The sequence below is a fragment of the Daktulosphaira vitifoliae genome, unplaced genomic scaffold (genome assembly GCF_025091365.1).
Source record: "Daktulosphaira vitifoliae isolate Bord-2020 unplaced genomic scaffold, ASM2509136v1 Scaffold_2, whole genome shotgun sequence".
NCBI classification, from domain to species: domain Eukaryota; kingdom Metazoa; phylum Arthropoda; class Insecta; order Hemiptera; family Phylloxeridae; genus Daktulosphaira; species Daktulosphaira vitifoliae.
The window spans coordinates 15,093,047-15,108,982 of record NW_026099573.1 but is presented as its reverse complement, the minus strand read 5'-3'; the positions used below and the strand labels follow the sequence as shown (position 1 = coordinate 15,108,982).

Sequence of the window (15,936 nt, the reverse complement as noted above, 5' to 3'; positions counted from 1 at the left end):
AAAAAAAAAATAAAAAAAAAAATAAAAAAAAAAATAAACACATCATGATAAAATTAATACCTTCTCAGCTTCGCATCGAAGCTAAAAACATATCATAGTAAAATTAATACCTTCTCAGCTTCGCATCAAAGCAAAATGGGGTTGCTATTTGAAAATCAAAAGTTAACATGATTTTAGAGTATAAGGAATAGTAACAGAAAATTATTTTTCGTGTAAAGGAGCTCAACAAAGATCCATTATTGATAAAAAAAATTTAAATAAGTAGTAGCTCTAATATTTTTGATGATATTTCGTGAAGTATAGTTAAGAAATCACCATATATAATTTATTTGGTTGGTATAAATTTAAAACTACTTAAACCGACATTTGAATTCAAAGTCATCAAACTCTTCCAAAGGATTTAAGCGATTTCATAAATGCTAACAAGCGACTTAACGCATTCAGTACAAATTTATCATCCGAATCCGACGTTTCATTGGTGATGAACTATTTAACATCGTATGAATGATTAATAATAAAACTATAGTTTAAAAAATACTATTGATTAGTTTACAAAATTAAAAAAAAAACCAATATCTACGATATTGGCTGAATAAAATTTAATACAGAATCAAATTTACCAATCAAGTGTACATGTGATAAGTCCATGTTTAAATTTTGAATGGCCTGAAATCAGTACACTAATTAAATAAATTAATAACTGCTAGTTTAGCGAACCAATAAATTTAATCAACGTTTCATGAATCATTGAATAATTTATTCATCTAATAGAGCGCTATTGGTTAATTAAACGTTTAATGAACTTTTATACAACACAGCATTAGTATATTATCCTGAATTCCACCCGAAAGTTATTAATGCACTAGGCATGATAGTGTGCAACAACGGAACAAAGCTAATATTTGAAAGAGACAGATTATCATTATATATTGAGATAACAGCGGCAACAGAACGAACAGCAATAGCAATAACCGACTGGAAGGTACTAGACGAAAATCCTATCAGCCTGCACAGTTATATTACCTTCGACATAGTAACAACATAGAACTGCATGGTCATACCCACAGGCTGGAATGTAAGAACGTTGGATAAAGGTAAAGTAGAAGATATGGTAAAAAACGTAACATTTAATAGTTGGCCTAACAAAGCAGAAGATAGTGCAAACAAGATAGTAAACAAGCTGGAAAAAATATATGATGCTACAATGACAAAACGACAAGCAAGTCGCAGAAGAACCGTGCATTGGTGGACAAGTGAAATCGCTGAGCTCAGAAAAAATAGTAATCACATAAGGAGAAAGTATAAGCACAAAATAAAAAGACAAGGAGCTAATATGTGCTCAAATTTGTGCTGAATTCAAAGAATCAAAACTGAAATTGGTAAAATCGATCAAACAGTCAAAAGATCGCTGCTGGAAGGCTCTTTGTAATCAAGTAGAAAATGACCCATGGGAATTGCCATACCAACCAATAATGGGGAAACTATATAACAATGCACCAATACCAGAAATTTAAACACCAGGAAGGAAAGACATGATAGTCAAATGGTCTGTTCCCCAAGCACCCACAAAGATCACCAATGAAGAATTACTCAAAACAATAACCGCTCTTCTTAACAACAAGGCTCCCGGACCGGATGGAGTTCCTATAGAGATACAAAAAGAAATAATCAAGCATAAACCAAAAATGGTCCTTGATTGATATTCAATAAATGCATAAACCAAGACCAATTTCCGTCACGATGGAAATGTGCTAGGCTGGTACTTCTTAGGAAAAGGAGTAAACTGATAGTGAGCTCCTCATCGTATAGACCACTATGTATGCTTAACACCACGGGGAAAGTCCTCAAAAAAATCTTGAATAACAGACTGAGAGAACACTTGAAAGAGACAAATGGGTACACGCATTCTCAATATGGATTTCGGAAGGGTAAATAAACAATTGATACGCTAAGTAGACTAAACGACATTGTAAAAGCAAATGGGAAGAAAAACTTCACAGGAATGCTTATAATAGATGTGAAAAACGAATTCAATTCGGACCGTGGGGCAGAATCCTAGAAGCCATGTCAAATAAGAACATATCTACAAGTCTTTGCCGAACTATAAATAGCTACTTCTCGGATAGTAAGTTAAATTAAACAACAGGAGGTACGATAAAGACCATAGAATTGACAAGTGGAGTACCTCAGGGATCGGTTCTCGGGCCAACCATGTGGAACCTACTGTATGACTGGTTAGGGAAAACATACCAGTTGTAGTCGAGGTCCTCGCATTCGCCGACGACCTGGCAATAATGGCCACCGCAAGGGAAACATGCAGAGTCGAGCGACTGCTAGAGATATCAGCTGAGATAACATTATTGTGGCTGCAATGTGGTAGGTCTAGAAGTAGCCATAGAAAAATCAGAAACCATAGTATTTACTAATTGTAGAGTGCGAAATACAATAACAATTTCGCTAAGAGGGATCAGGATAAAAGAAAAGTATAAAATACCTCGGAGTCCATCTAGACAGCAAGCTTAATTATAAAGAACATGCTAGATTGGCAGCCGATAAAGCAATTAAGTCGGTAAACAACCTAGGACGAATAATGCCAAAAGTAGGTGCATCAAAAGCGAGGAAAAGAATATTACTTTCGAATGTTATAACATCCCAAATGCTCTACGGATGTCAAGTATGGGCTAACAAAATGGCATCCGGAGGGTGGAAACTACTAGAAAGGAGTCAGAGTCTGATCATGATCAGAGTAGCGTCAGCGTACCGAACAGTAGCTAGTGAAACACTCAACACATTGTCCGGATTACCCCCAATCGATTGCAGGCAAAAGGAAAAATACAGAACCACAAAGCAAATAAAGAGGGAGAGAATGTGGCAAAAGCGAAAGAAAATCATAGCGAGAGCTCCAAACCGACTGGCAAAGCAGATGGCAGGCATCACAGAAAGGCAAATGGACCAATAATAAATTTTATATTTGCTCAACTATATTAAATACATAATTATTGATAAAATAAGACACTTGTTTTTTAGGAATCTATTGAGAATTTTTAATTTTCGTAAAAGAAATAATATTATTATTGTAATATTTATTTAATTAAATAATTTTTTCTTTTATGAAAAGACCCTATAAATAGAATAATATTCGAAAATATTATTGGAAAAATGTATATTAAAGGGTTGGCCCTCTATAAATATTTTTTATGTTAGGTAAGACGGAGTAAAATGACAAATTCAGTATTTATCTAAAACAGTTATCGCAGCAGATTCTTACTAACATAAAATATGTTAACATAAATGTCTTACGATATATTATGTTACTCGACCGAATGTCGGCAATATTAAATATTAAACCCAACCAACAAATTTTATAGGTTTTGCTCTTTACTATTAAAATTTGCCTCTGATTATTTATGGAAGTCTATTGCCTCTCTGAGCAACCATAAAAACGGCCCTGTAAACAGGATGGATATGACGGAAGATTTTAAGGAAATTTGCCACGTTACACATATTTTTGAGATCCTCAATCGAAATGGATGTCAATCGAAAAAAAAACCCTCTTAAAGTTTTAATGATCTTGGCAAATTATAGACGAAACTAAAGAGCTAAGCCACCCCTCCAAATTAAATTAAACATTTAATTAATAGTTACATACAAAAATTATTCAAGGGGTTTAAATTAAAAATATTATGATGGGGGTTATGTTTTTACCCATACTTTACTTTTTTTCCCATATATTATTTAGGACTCTGTGCAAGCACATTAAATTTGCAGAGGGCTGCTTAAAATCGTTTATGCATTCCAATCATTAGAAAATTAAAGGTCAAAAAATAGTAATAATTTTTAAATTATAAACTTCATAAATATATAAAACTGTTGATTAAAAATTGCTTAAAATATTGTTAAAATATTAAAAAATTTTTAAAATATGTTATTTAAATAGATTTACACAATGATTGATTTGTCATTCACTATTAAACTTCTCCTAAAATAATAATAATCTTGGAATTAATTTTTTTGGCTTTAATAATTAATGTAATATTAATTTATAAATGGTTAAATATGTTTCAGATCCACCCCTACCCCTTATAAAGTAACTAATTTAAATTTACAAATTTTTGTTTAAATATAAACAACTATTTAATTAAGTAAATAACTGTTCGATAACAATTTTTGGACCAGTACTTCGTATCTTATTAACTTGTTCATACATAGGCGAGTAGAAGTATGCGACCAAAAAAGGGGAATAAAATATAACAATAAAATCCGATTACTAATATACTACACGAGAGCAATTGTAGAGAACTAAATTGAAAACTAAACAATAAATTGGCCACAATTTAAATATATATCATATTAAAGCTTATGTCATGTAGTATAAAATAAAAAAAAATTGTCTCGACGGCCTATTTTCAATGCGCAAATAGCTGCTTTAGTTAAAAACCTGNGCGACCAAAAAAGGGGAATAAAATATAACAATAAAATCCGATTACTAATATACTACACGAGAGCAATTGTAGAGAACTAAATTGAAAACTAAACAATAAATTGGCCACAATTTAAATATATATCATATTAAATCTTATGTCATGTAGTATAAAATAAAAAAAAATTGTCTCGACGGCCTATTTTCAATGCGCAAATAGCTGCTTTAGTTAAAAACCTGCTATTTTAGTGTTAAAATTTTCGATTTTATATTTTCAATTAAAATTACTAAAACTTTCTGAAAAATGTATGAATCATTAAAATTTTTTTTATGTTGAAACCTTATTTTCCTTTAATTTGATATAAATTTTTGAAAATCTGACTCTAAACCTGTCCACGGGGGAAATTCAAAAAATCAATTTTTGTACACAAGCTAAGCTTTTTCAATTTAATTTTTGAAAATGTTCTGGAAATATTGACACTTTTATTTAAAGCTTATATTATATACTTTACTATGAAAAAAAAAATCGAAATATAGATTTTCTTCTTGGTGAAAATGACTACTGAATTTAAAATATGTTATTTTTGTGTTAAAATTCTGGGTTTTGTATTTTATTTTATTTTAAAATATCTTACAAGGGGAATACACTGAATTTTATGAATATTATATAATTTAATTGATATAGAATTAAGTTCATAAGACATAAGAAGTTGAACTTATTTAAGCTTTTAGCTTCGATGCGAAGCTGAGAAGGTATTAATTTTACCATGATGTGTTTTTTTTTCTTTTATTAAGTCGAAAAAAGGAACTTTTAAATTTGAATTAGCTTAAATTGCCAATTTTATCAACCGACATAAGCAACAAACACCTGTTGTATTGATAACACATGCGTTTTTCACTCTTAGGATACGAAATTTGAATAAGCCAGTGGCAATTAATTTTTTGCATTTTTTTCTTAAAGATTTTTAAGTTAGAAAATATTTTCAAATTATTTGATTTTTATCTCATTTTGATTCAATAACTACAATAAATATCAAGGATCCCATCACTATAGTCTCTCCACGAGAGAAGAAATTTCTTATTCATGTTAATTTATTTTACTATGATGTATTTTAGCTTCGATGCGAAGCTGAGAAGGTATTAATTTTACCATGATGTTTTTTTTTTTTTTATGTCTGTTGCCACTTTTTCTCAACTCTCACTGGACCGATTTCTTTCAACAATACGTCAAAAGATCACAAATCGTATCTAATTGAAGACATTACCCTGAAAAATTGAAAAATTTTCCCTCATTCCCCGCAAATGGGGGAAATATCAAAAAAAATTACAAATTTAAAAATCGGTAAATTTTGCCATTTTTTTCACTTTTTTTTCTTAAAACTTCCATATCTTTTTTAAAAATAAACAAATCAACATAATTTTTTTTTATACTAAAACCTTAGATATTTCCCTTTCATTTGATATTATTTTTTTGAAAATCTAACACTTAACCTGCTCATTGGGGGGGATTTAAAATGTGCCGTGACCCCACTGTGCTACCGTTTTTTATATACTTTAACAACAATAAATTAGTCTTAAAACAATGTATGAAACGGTAATTTATCATAAAATAATAATCAAAATCTATAAAATACTAATACAGAGTGTTCAGTAACAATAGAAACCAGTTTCCTTACTTACTGAACATTCTATATATTTTTTTTACAAGCATCCAAACGTTATTTGATATAATAATTTTGAAATAAATTAAAGATTGCATATATTAAAAATTATATAATATAAATATAACATTAATGTATGTAGGATTTTAGATGAATTATGGTTTTGATTATAGGTTGATAATAGGTCTATATCGAGCTTCACCTCCTTCTATATAGTTGACCTGGCTTTGGGGAGTGTTCAAATACTAGAACTCAACTCTTACGTATGCCTCTGTAAATTAGTTTAGTGATAAGTAGTGAAAAAATATCACATAATTTTTATTTAGTTTGTATAAAACTTATAAAACTTACAACTTAATAACGGATATTAGGGGACTTAAATTATCAGAAATTTTAGTAGCAACTAAATTCAAATTTTTTATTATTATTATTAAATTCAAACTATCTAAATATTTGCATCGAAATGTTTTTTTTATTGTGATTTTAATCACCGTCAGATATCATTATACTTGATCCAATTATGCCACGTCACCACTATACCACGACCCCCCTGTGCTGGGTTTTTTTTATTTTGTTTTATAATAGTGTATGATAAAATTTTCTAGGAATTCTGAACTCTAGCAACACTCAGTTAAGAGATTTCACAATAAATCATAACAACAAATTTGTTTTGTTTTATTTTGGTTAATGTTAAAGGAAATCATCAAATTCTTCTTCTAAGTCCTTTGTTTTTGTTGAGATCAAGTCGCCTTTTTTTACCTTAAATAAAAATATGATGGGACACCAAATAGTTTATTATTTTATTATGCATATATTATTAGATACTTTTAATATATTTTATGTGAAAACAGTTTTTTTTTCTAAACTTGTCTTTCCATATTAAACATTTAGAAAGTATAAAATAAATTTTTTTCTATCATGAGATTGGTTTTACCAGTTGATCACTTATGGTGATTGAATTGGTATATCCCGTGGAAATCCTAAGTATAGTAATATCCTATTGCCTTAAGTACTAGAAAAATAAAAAAAAATTGGAATTCAAAATATTTTGTTGGGAGTTTCTAAATTAGTATCTATTTGTAGTTATACCAAGAAGAGGTTGGGGAACTAAATTAATATGTTCAACTATAAGTCCTAGTCTGACAGTCAATTAATTTGCTTTTTAAAAACTAAAAAAATTATGTTTATTTTGTATAATAATTTTTAGGGAAAGAGAAATACAAGAATTACCTCAATATTTTTATTCTAGTTTCTCCTATGACTAGTCAACTTTTTTATCAATAGAATTTAGTTCTAACTCTACCTAAAATTATATCTAGTTAAAGAAAATGATAATAGTTAAACTTTCTTTTTTATTTAACAATTAATTTTTGAATTATAAATAAAATACTTTTAACTCTCCTCTTTTTTTTTTTGTAATCTGTTATAACATTGAAATTTCTTAAAGTAAAAATATGCAATTTTTTTAAAGTGCTATTACTATATATTATAGTAATATTATTAAACAACTTCTCCTTTTTTTTTTTCATTCATTATAGTTTGCCACTCTTCCAATTGTTTTTGAGCTGCTTCAATTTCAGATTCTAATATAGTAGGTGTAATGCCACACTCAATTTCTTCCTTTCTGGCCCATTTTAATGTTTCTACTTTATGCTCAAGGAATGATACCTTCTGACTATCTAATTCTTTCTGATATATATTCAGTTTTTTTGTTTTTACCATATCACACCATTGAGATGTTAGACGGCGCAATGACTTTTTTCTTTCCACTCTTTCATATACTCTATAAGATATTTTTAATATTTTATTAAATGTTAATTGCTAACAATTATGCAAAACTTACGGATGAGGTCGATATTCTATTTCCAACTTTTCTAACAACCATTCAAATTTTTTATAATCCCAGGTTCGCAAATACTTCAACCGTTTTTTCCTTTTGTCAATTATTTCTTTCATGGCTACTCTAGAAAGTTTATCTCTTGGAGCAATTTCAAAATGATTTTGAAGATTACGAATATTGGCTGTCATACTAGCAACTATCAATCAAGTTATAAAAACAATTAACTTAATTTCTTTTATAAATACATAAATCAATTAAACTTAATATGTTCACATAAGATACCTAAAAAGTCATCTAATTTTCATAAAATTTAAAATTGGTTGTTGAAATCAAGTCATACTATTTGTTATGTGCAACTGCTTAATATTAAAAAGAAGAATGCCTGCTTACATATGAGTTGTTTATATTTGATGGAACGGAGAAAAGAGAAGGAATAGTGAAAATAGGTACACCTGTTTTCTAAATATAAATATAATGAAATAAATATTAAATTTTCTGCAAATCATAAATGTAAAGGCCAGGGGGATAACTTACATATTAAAATGTGAAATGAAAATAAAACAAATATTATTTGAAAATAAATCTCATACAGGTAATAATGGTGAACTGGATATAACGAGTTGAGGAAGGCCAAGATAGGTGGTTGATTGGAGTGGATGTATCATTCTTAGTAATGAGATGGAATGAACATATGTGTAGCAACGTGTACTTGGTGAGATGAAAGCAAAACTGAGACAATTGGCAAGTACGCATACATTTTTCAAACTTATTTTCAAAAAAAAAATCAAGTAATCTTTCTAAAAAATGTATATTTATACATTTTACAACTCGAACCATACAATGCAACCCGGCACCTGGTATTGCATTATTTATTTCATTTACTTTTGTAGTAAAAAGGAATTTTTTTTTTTTATTATTTTTATCTACGTTAGTGGGGTTCTTTTAATTATGTTGGTTAATTAATGATGTCTAAGAATACTTATTTAGCTAAAGATTTTGCTGTTTCCATACTTTATACAATTACTATTTTATTAGGTCCATTTCAAACTCAATCAATTTTTTACTAAAACTTACTTTGAACTTCACATGAAGTTGAATCAAGAATGTTAGATTTCACTTCATTAATTAATTTTTGTCGATACAACTCCATAGCATAACGACGACCCATAAAATCACAGGAAAAAACTTTACGAACATATTCATTTGCCCTAAATAAATACAATTTTTCAAAAAATTTATTTTAATTATTGTGTGGTATTGTAAAATATTAATTTATTAATTATAATATATTTAATAAATCCATAATTTTTATTAGTCTCTAGTATTTATTCAAATCAAAAATAAATTTTTTTCTTTTTGTTGTTGTATTTAGATTTATTAAGAGAATAAGTAACTGCTTAAAGTTGTTGCCAATTCAAATACTAATGGTTATGTGCATAATTATTAATTAAAATTAAATATATATATTATATATAATATTTTAGTCAATACAATTATTTTGATAATTGTAGCATTGGGTCTCCTAGAATTGTTACTAGCATATAATTAATTAGTATTAATAAAAAAGTTATTCTATGACTTACGTCTTTAATTCATGAGAATTCTGAAACTGTAATGGGAATTCAGGCATATAAATATTCTTTAACGGTACTAAGTCACCAGTTTTTTTCGGATGCCAACAAGCAATCTTTTCAGGTCGAACCCATTTTATATGTAGATCACTTTTTAAACCTCTTGTAAGTAATGAATTATTGCTATTAATATATCTAATTTTTGAACAAAATGACGAAAACATTATAAATTTTTATATCTATATATATATAGAACTAATATACTTGATATTTTATTAAAAAATTGAATTGGTTGTTGTAAATCGATAAAATATCAAATCATTATCAATATTATCACTTAACTATATTATCGTATTTTAACTGAGGATCAAAGTTTTGCTTAAATATACCGGCTTGTGAAAATTCTTATCATTGTGATTTTACTATCATATGAAAAAACCTATTAAATTTTCAATATGAGAGAAAAAGTAAAATGTATTTGGGATAGAATTTATAGTTTTTCATAATACAATAAATCATTAACTAGAGAATAATTCTTCAATTTGGTATTTTCATCACTAACTTAAGTAAGCTTACTTTATAATTTATCAGTATCTTGTACAATATCTCTGAGATAATAACTATTCTTAAGTATTTATATTAAAACGAGTTATTTTAGTGAAATATTAGTGTTTGACTATATTGACTATATCAATAAAAGAATAATTTCTTTTATTGATATAGCCCCTATTTTACGTTTATTATACTATCGATTTTTATATATTAACACTTGATTTCTTTATATAAACTTTCCATGCTATAAACCATTCTAAATAATACTCATGATTCTTTTCTATTAGGTATTTGAATAAGTTTTTCTTCTTTCAGAATAGTATTATTAAAATGATCATTCTATTATCAAGGCCATAAATAAACTATTGCTATTGAAAAGTATTTTATCTAATGGATATCATTATACATTGGTGTATGATAATTCTCATAAATTGGTTGTTCAGAGAAAGCACTCAAGTTGGTATGTATCAATTAAAGGACATTTTTTATTATTTTAATTATTAAAATCATTTTTGCTTAAAAAATTATGTTGATTATGTTAAGTGGTTTTCAATATAAGCATTTTGAATAGTTGGACTACTTATAATAACACTTCTTCATTTTAAAATACATTTTTTTAAGAGTAAGAATTTAAACATTCAGACTTATTTAAAATATTTCATTGTAGTCAAAGTAAAAAGTATTTTGTTTGGAGGAAGAAGAGAAAAATTTTCTGATGTATTGTATGATTCTTTCAACACTAGCCGCCACTGAATTTCTCTTAAAATAGTAATTTTTTGGTGAATGTTATTTTTTGGCTTTTTTTAGTTAAATATATATCTGCATTTATCAGTTATAATATATTTTTTAAGTTAAAATTATGGACCATTCATTTTCATAATTACATCATTATCTATCTTATAAGGTAATTAAATATGTATATTACCAATTAAAAAAATAAAGTTGACACTCTTATAAGGTATAAGGTATTTTATAATAGATAAATAGAAATACATGTAGAACTAACAAAAGTCAAAAAAAATTATTTTTTTAGAGAAATCGAGTGACTAGTGTTAAAAGAATTATTCTGAATATATCTCTAGAATAAAATCATAATCAAGCCAGTGCAACCAATGTAACTTATTATTTCATTGTTCTTAGAATGTCATATTATAAACAATGGTGTGGTTAAATGATTTCACCATTGAAGATATATATAAGTCAAGCAAACCTTAAAACTCTTCATAAAATTAGTAATAATATAACTATTAATACACATAAATATTAATAATACTCAAACCAATTTACAGTAAAGATTATTATTTGATGTATTTATACAAATTAGTCTAGCATGGCAATGTGGCACTAAATATATATAACCTTCCAATCAGTATTATACATCCAAGAATGTATAAAACTGTTTGATTATATTCCATTTGTTTATTGGACATAGTTTTTTCACTTGGTGGTTTAGTTCATTCCACAAATTTTCAATTGGGTTTAGATCTAGTGATTGTGCAGGTTACTCCGTCATTTTAAACAATAAAAATCGACTAAACTGACCTTTTCATTAATTTTGAAGGATTTTTTTCCAAATAAAAGTTATCAAATACTAATAAATATTTGCTGAAATATTTATATTTTGTTATTAGGTGCAAATAAAGTTAATAAAAAAGTGTCAAATATTAAAAATTAAGTATAAGTTTGATTTTTCAAGGTGGATTTTAACTTTTGAAGGGGGGTATAAGTATTTAATCAAATTTTATTTATTTTTGAATAATAATAATAATGTTTTTAATTACAAAGGTTATAAGATCAATATAGATATTATTCTAACATAAAATGTTAAAAATTTATTAAATAAATGGAAATGATATTTTATTCAGTAAAAAATGAATGCTTAAATTGAAATTTAGATACTTCAAAAGGATATTGTGCCCAGTATAATGGAAAAACTTGTAGAAAATACTTAAATGCTTCAATTTTGATATGGTTTAATAACACTTTGGAAAATGAAGGAAGTGAACAAAATGAAATAATAACTGCTGGTTTATGGGATGAAATGTTACCAGGTTTTTCTAAAACTTGTAGACAAGCAGCAGAGGTAAATCTTTTAATTTTTAAAAATCTGCTAATTAAAAAATATAGTTTATACTTATTTTTATATAAAAAGAATAATTAGACTTTTGATTTCTATTTATGAACTTCATTGGTTTTTGTTATCTTAGAAGTTGTTATGTCTGTATGCTTTTCCTCATTGTTATCAAGAAAAATATCTCCCTCTATGTTATGAAGACTGTATTGCTGTTCGAGAATTGTTTTGTTACAAAGAGTGGGCCGTAATAGATGCTAACAAACAACGTGGTATATTTTATAAATCAAAAGGACATTTCTCTTTACCACATTGTGAAAGTTTACCACGTTATTCTCAAAGTATACCTGTATGCTCTCATGCTATGTTAACAGAATTTAAACAAAATGAAGTTACTAGTAAGTTTTATGATAATTAAATATCTGATACTACTTAGAAAAAGAGGGTATACTACATAATGAAAGTGTGTATTTTTATACTACAGAATTGTGGTTTTTTCCCAATTAAAAAGTTTATATATTTAGATTACAAATCTAAGTTTAATAAACATTGTTATTAGCTGATTGCATAAGTGGAAATGGTCGGTTTTATCAAGGAAATATGAATGTTACCAAGTCTGGTTTACCATGTCAACGATGGGACTCAAAAACACCTCATGAATTTGTAAGACCTCCTAATGTGTTTCCTGAATTAAAGAATTCAGAAAATTTCTGTCGAAATGCTGGAGGTGAAGAATCAAGTCCATGGTGTTACACCACTGATCCTGATGTAAGATGGCAAAAATGTGAAATACAGCTTTGTGGTAATTTGTATACTTCATAATTTTAATTTTCCATTTATTAACTTATTTATTATTTTACTTATGTATAATTTAGAAAAAAATGGATCCCTTGATATAATAAATATTAAGATTGATTTAAATTATAATGTTACAACTATGAGTACCAGTTCTATCTATCAGGCACTAAATTATATTCAAACATTTATAGAACAGACTTCAGCAACACACTTTCATGTATTTCTAATAATTATCGGAGTGTTGATTATTTTAATTTCCATAATTATTGTAGTTTTGTGCAATAAACTAATGTCAAATAAAGCTTCATATACATCAGCACAAACTCAAGTAATATTTTTTTTATTTTATTTGTTTTTTTAATCTACTTTATGAAAAATGTAAACAGTATATTTTATTTAAAAAAAATTTAGGATGTTGATATAGATTTAGATAAACTACCCAGTAATTCAGCATATCATCATTATGGAATGTGTTCAAACCCTAAATTGGAAAAACTTGAGTTCCCAAGAAATAATATAATTTATGTTAAGGATTTAGGACAAGGAGCTTTTGGTCGTGTATTTATGGTATAATAACTCTCTTTTAAAATTTAGTTATTTAATATTATTGATATCTGAGGGGCAGTATGATTGAATTGGTAAATAAGTGTAAAGGTGGACACTAACTAGTTAATTTTTTTTACAATTAACTTTTTAACTTAACTAATTAAATTTATTGTTGAAATAACTTAACTTTCTGAGTTAATTACAAAATTAATACTAAAATCGCTAGTTCATTTTTCTTAATTAGAAACTATTATATTGAGATAGATGAACATAAAATACACAACATTGATATAATATCAATTACTCACATAACAATTTTAATTTAATATTATTATTAAGATAAGACTACTAGCAATTTTAATTTTTAACTTAACAACAATGTTTCTATTAAACTTAACTCAATTAATTTAATTAATTCTAATAGCTTAAGTAAGAGTCAGCAATGCCTGATAAGTACTTTGTTAAGTTAGTTCTGTGAGTTTGAATTAACTCCGTTTGTTCCAAAATAACATAACTAGTTAATTATGGGCAGCTACATTTGCTGTATGATAAATCAGTTCAGCGATTGAAGTTACCATTTCTCTCTCTAGCAAAAGACAAACTCTTCAGCCTAAAATTAAAAAAACCTCCAAACTGAGATAGGCTGTAATAACTCTTAATAGGTGGTCAAAAGATGCTGTAAAAATATATTAATGTTATCATATTTATTCCTTAGGCTAAAGCTCCTGGTTTATTAAAAGATGAAGAATTTACATTAGTAGCCGTAAAAATGTTAAAAGATGAAGCATCAAATGATCTTCAAGTTGATTTTGAGAGAGAAGCTTGTTTACTCTCTGAATTTGATCATCCCAATATAGTTAAATTGCTCGGTGTTTGTGCTTTAGGTAAACCTATGTGCCTACTTTTTGAGTACATGGGTAGAGGAGATTTAAATGAATTCCTTCGTTCTTGTGCTCCTAGCAACTATATTATACAATCCATTGAAGCCAGAGGTGATGTATACCGTGATATTAATCTTACAAATTTAGATATGTTAAAAATTGCACAACAGATAGCATCTGGTATGGTATATTTATCCGACAGAAAATTTGTACACAGGGATCTAGCTACCAGAAATTGTTTAATTGATGATACAATGACAGTTAAAATAGCTGATTTTGGTCTTTCTCAAAAAATGTATCTTCAAGATTATTATAAAGGAGATGAACATGATGCTATACCTGTAAGATGGATGCCTCTTGAAAGTATTCTTTATAATAAATACACAGTTGAATCTGACGTGTGGGCGTTTGGAGTATGTCTATGGGAAATATTTTCATTTGCACTACAACCATATTATGGTATGACTCATGAAGAAGTGGTTAAATTTATTAAAGAAGGAAATGTTATGAGTTGTCCTGATAATACACCAAAGATGGCATATGAAATAATGAAACAATGTTGGAGTCGAAAGCCTGATGATCGACCAACTTTTCGTACTATCTATCAGTCCTTAGAAAATATTAGACTAGAAATAGTAAGTTGCTTCAATAATCTTTCTCAACATATACACTTGTAAATATTTTAATTTTATACTAGGGTTTAGTTAGTATTAATATTAGTAATTAATACTAATACTTATTACACTATGGTTAATTATAATTTACATTCTTAATTTCAACTGATTTTGTTTATTACGAGTTTTTTTTTATTGCTCTAAAATATAGTTTGTAAATAAAAAAATTTTGATCTGTTGAACCACAACAATATATTTTAATATTTAGTGTTAAATTTATGACTAAAAAAAGTGTTTTATTTTTGTAAATAATCATTAATTGCAATATGATCTCCTAATATTAGGTAGACTTGTCACAATAAGTCAATTGTAATAATAATGTAAACTACATTTTAATACAGTTTGCTTAGTAATCAATCAAATAATAAAAGAAATAATGCAACTGTAAAGTAATATTTAATAATTTAATCTTTTTACTGTTGTTTCAAAAATAGATTGGCTTTAAGTTCTAAATAATCTTATTTTAAGTTGTAATATATATTTAATACTAGTAATAGTATTATAGTGTACATAAAATAAATATACATGTATAAAGTATTTTTGTAAATTTTACTGTAATTATTTATATTTAATTCCACTGTAATTATTTAAAAAAGTTATTAGTTTATATTTTTAATGTATTATACAGAGTAAGTCAAATTTTATTTTATTTACTTTTAATTCACTATTATTTTTTTATTAATTTTATTTCAAAATTATTATAGAAATGCAACATTTTTAGGGTTGTTTTTCTGAATTTGATCTTTATGATCTTAAATTTTTTGTAAATATTCTATATGTTACTGAATATATAGAAAGTGTGGGAGTGTTACAGTGATTAATATATATTGTACCTATGCTTCTGCTTACATACCCTATATATTTAAATCATTGTCACCAATATACTAATTGAAACTTTCAATGAAATTTCATCAAACTCAAT

General features: G+C 26.9%; 2 protein-coding genes across 4 annotated transcripts; one reads left to right on the top strand and one right to left on the bottom strand.

Annotated features, from left to right (window-relative positions):
- Positions 1–6,044: 6,044 nt before the first annotated feature.
- LOC126899777 (28S ribosomal protein S15, mitochondrial) lies at positions 6,045–9,806 on the bottom strand. Of its 2 annotated transcripts, XR_007702699.1 has the most exons (5): positions 9,505–9,806; positions 8,996–9,129; positions 7,925–8,117; positions 7,312–7,864; positions 6,045–6,352 (listed from the first exon to the last, which is right to left on the bottom strand). XR_007702699.1 is itself a non-coding variant. In XM_050674971.1 (4 exons), the coding sequence occupies exons 1-4, from the start codon at positions 9,714–9,716 to the stop codon at positions 7,582–7,584; spliced, it is 822 nt and encodes a 273-aa protein (XP_050530928.1). In that variant the 5' UTR covers positions 9,717–9,806; the 3' UTR covers positions 6,045–7,581. The 2 variants fall into 2 exon arrangements, 1 of the variants encoding a protein (XP_050530928.1); XM_050674971.1 differs by having other exon boundaries at positions 6,045–7,864.
- Positions 9,807–9,921: 115 nt separating this feature from the next.
- Positions 9,922–15,531, top strand: LOC126899757 (tyrosine-protein kinase transmembrane receptor Ror2-like). Of its 2 annotated transcripts, none has more exons than XM_050674926.1 (8): positions 9,922–10,058; positions 10,360–10,504; positions 11,940–12,127; positions 12,252–12,513; positions 12,675–12,917; positions 12,991–13,241; positions 13,325–13,480; positions 14,175–15,531. In XM_050674926.1, the coding sequence occupies exons 2-8, from the start codon at positions 10,435–10,437 to the stop codon at positions 15,015–15,017; spliced, it is 2,013 nt and encodes a 670-aa protein (XP_050530883.1). In that variant the 5' UTR covers positions 9,922–10,058; positions 10,360–10,434; the 3' UTR covers positions 15,018–15,531. The 2 variants fall into 2 exon arrangements, with proteins under 2 accessions (XP_050530883.1, XP_050530884.1); XM_050674927.1 differs by having other exon boundaries at positions 9,929–10,058; positions 10,332–10,504.
- Positions 15,532–15,936: the final 405 nt, after the last annotated feature.

Excerpts from the sequence above, each read along its gene's own strand:
- LOC126899777 (XM_050674971.1), bottom strand. The coding sequence starts at position 9,716 with ATGTTTTCGTCATTTTGTTCAAAAATTAGATATATTAATAGCAATAAT. Across the intron at positions 8,118-8,995 it reads AACTTCATGTGAAGTTCAAA|TTGCTAGTATGACAGCCAAT; the intron begins GTAAGTTTTAGT and ends CTTGATTGATAG. Across the intron at positions 7,865-7,924 it reads ATAGAATATCGACCTCATCC|AGTATATGAAAGAGTGGAAA; the intron begins GTAAGTTTTGCA and ends AATATCTTATAG.
- LOC126899757 (XM_050674926.1), top strand. The coding sequence starts at position 10,435 with ATGGATATCATTATACATTGGTGTATGATAATTCTCATAAATTGGTTG. Across the intron at positions 10,505-11,939 it reads CAGAGAAAGCACTCAAGTTG|ATACTTCAAAAGGATATTGT; the intron begins GTATGTATCAAT and ends ATTGAAATTTAG. Across the intron at positions 12,128-12,251 it reads CTTGTAGACAAGCAGCAGAG|AAGTTGTTATGTCTGTATGC; the intron begins GTAAATCTTTTA and ends TTGTTATCTTAG.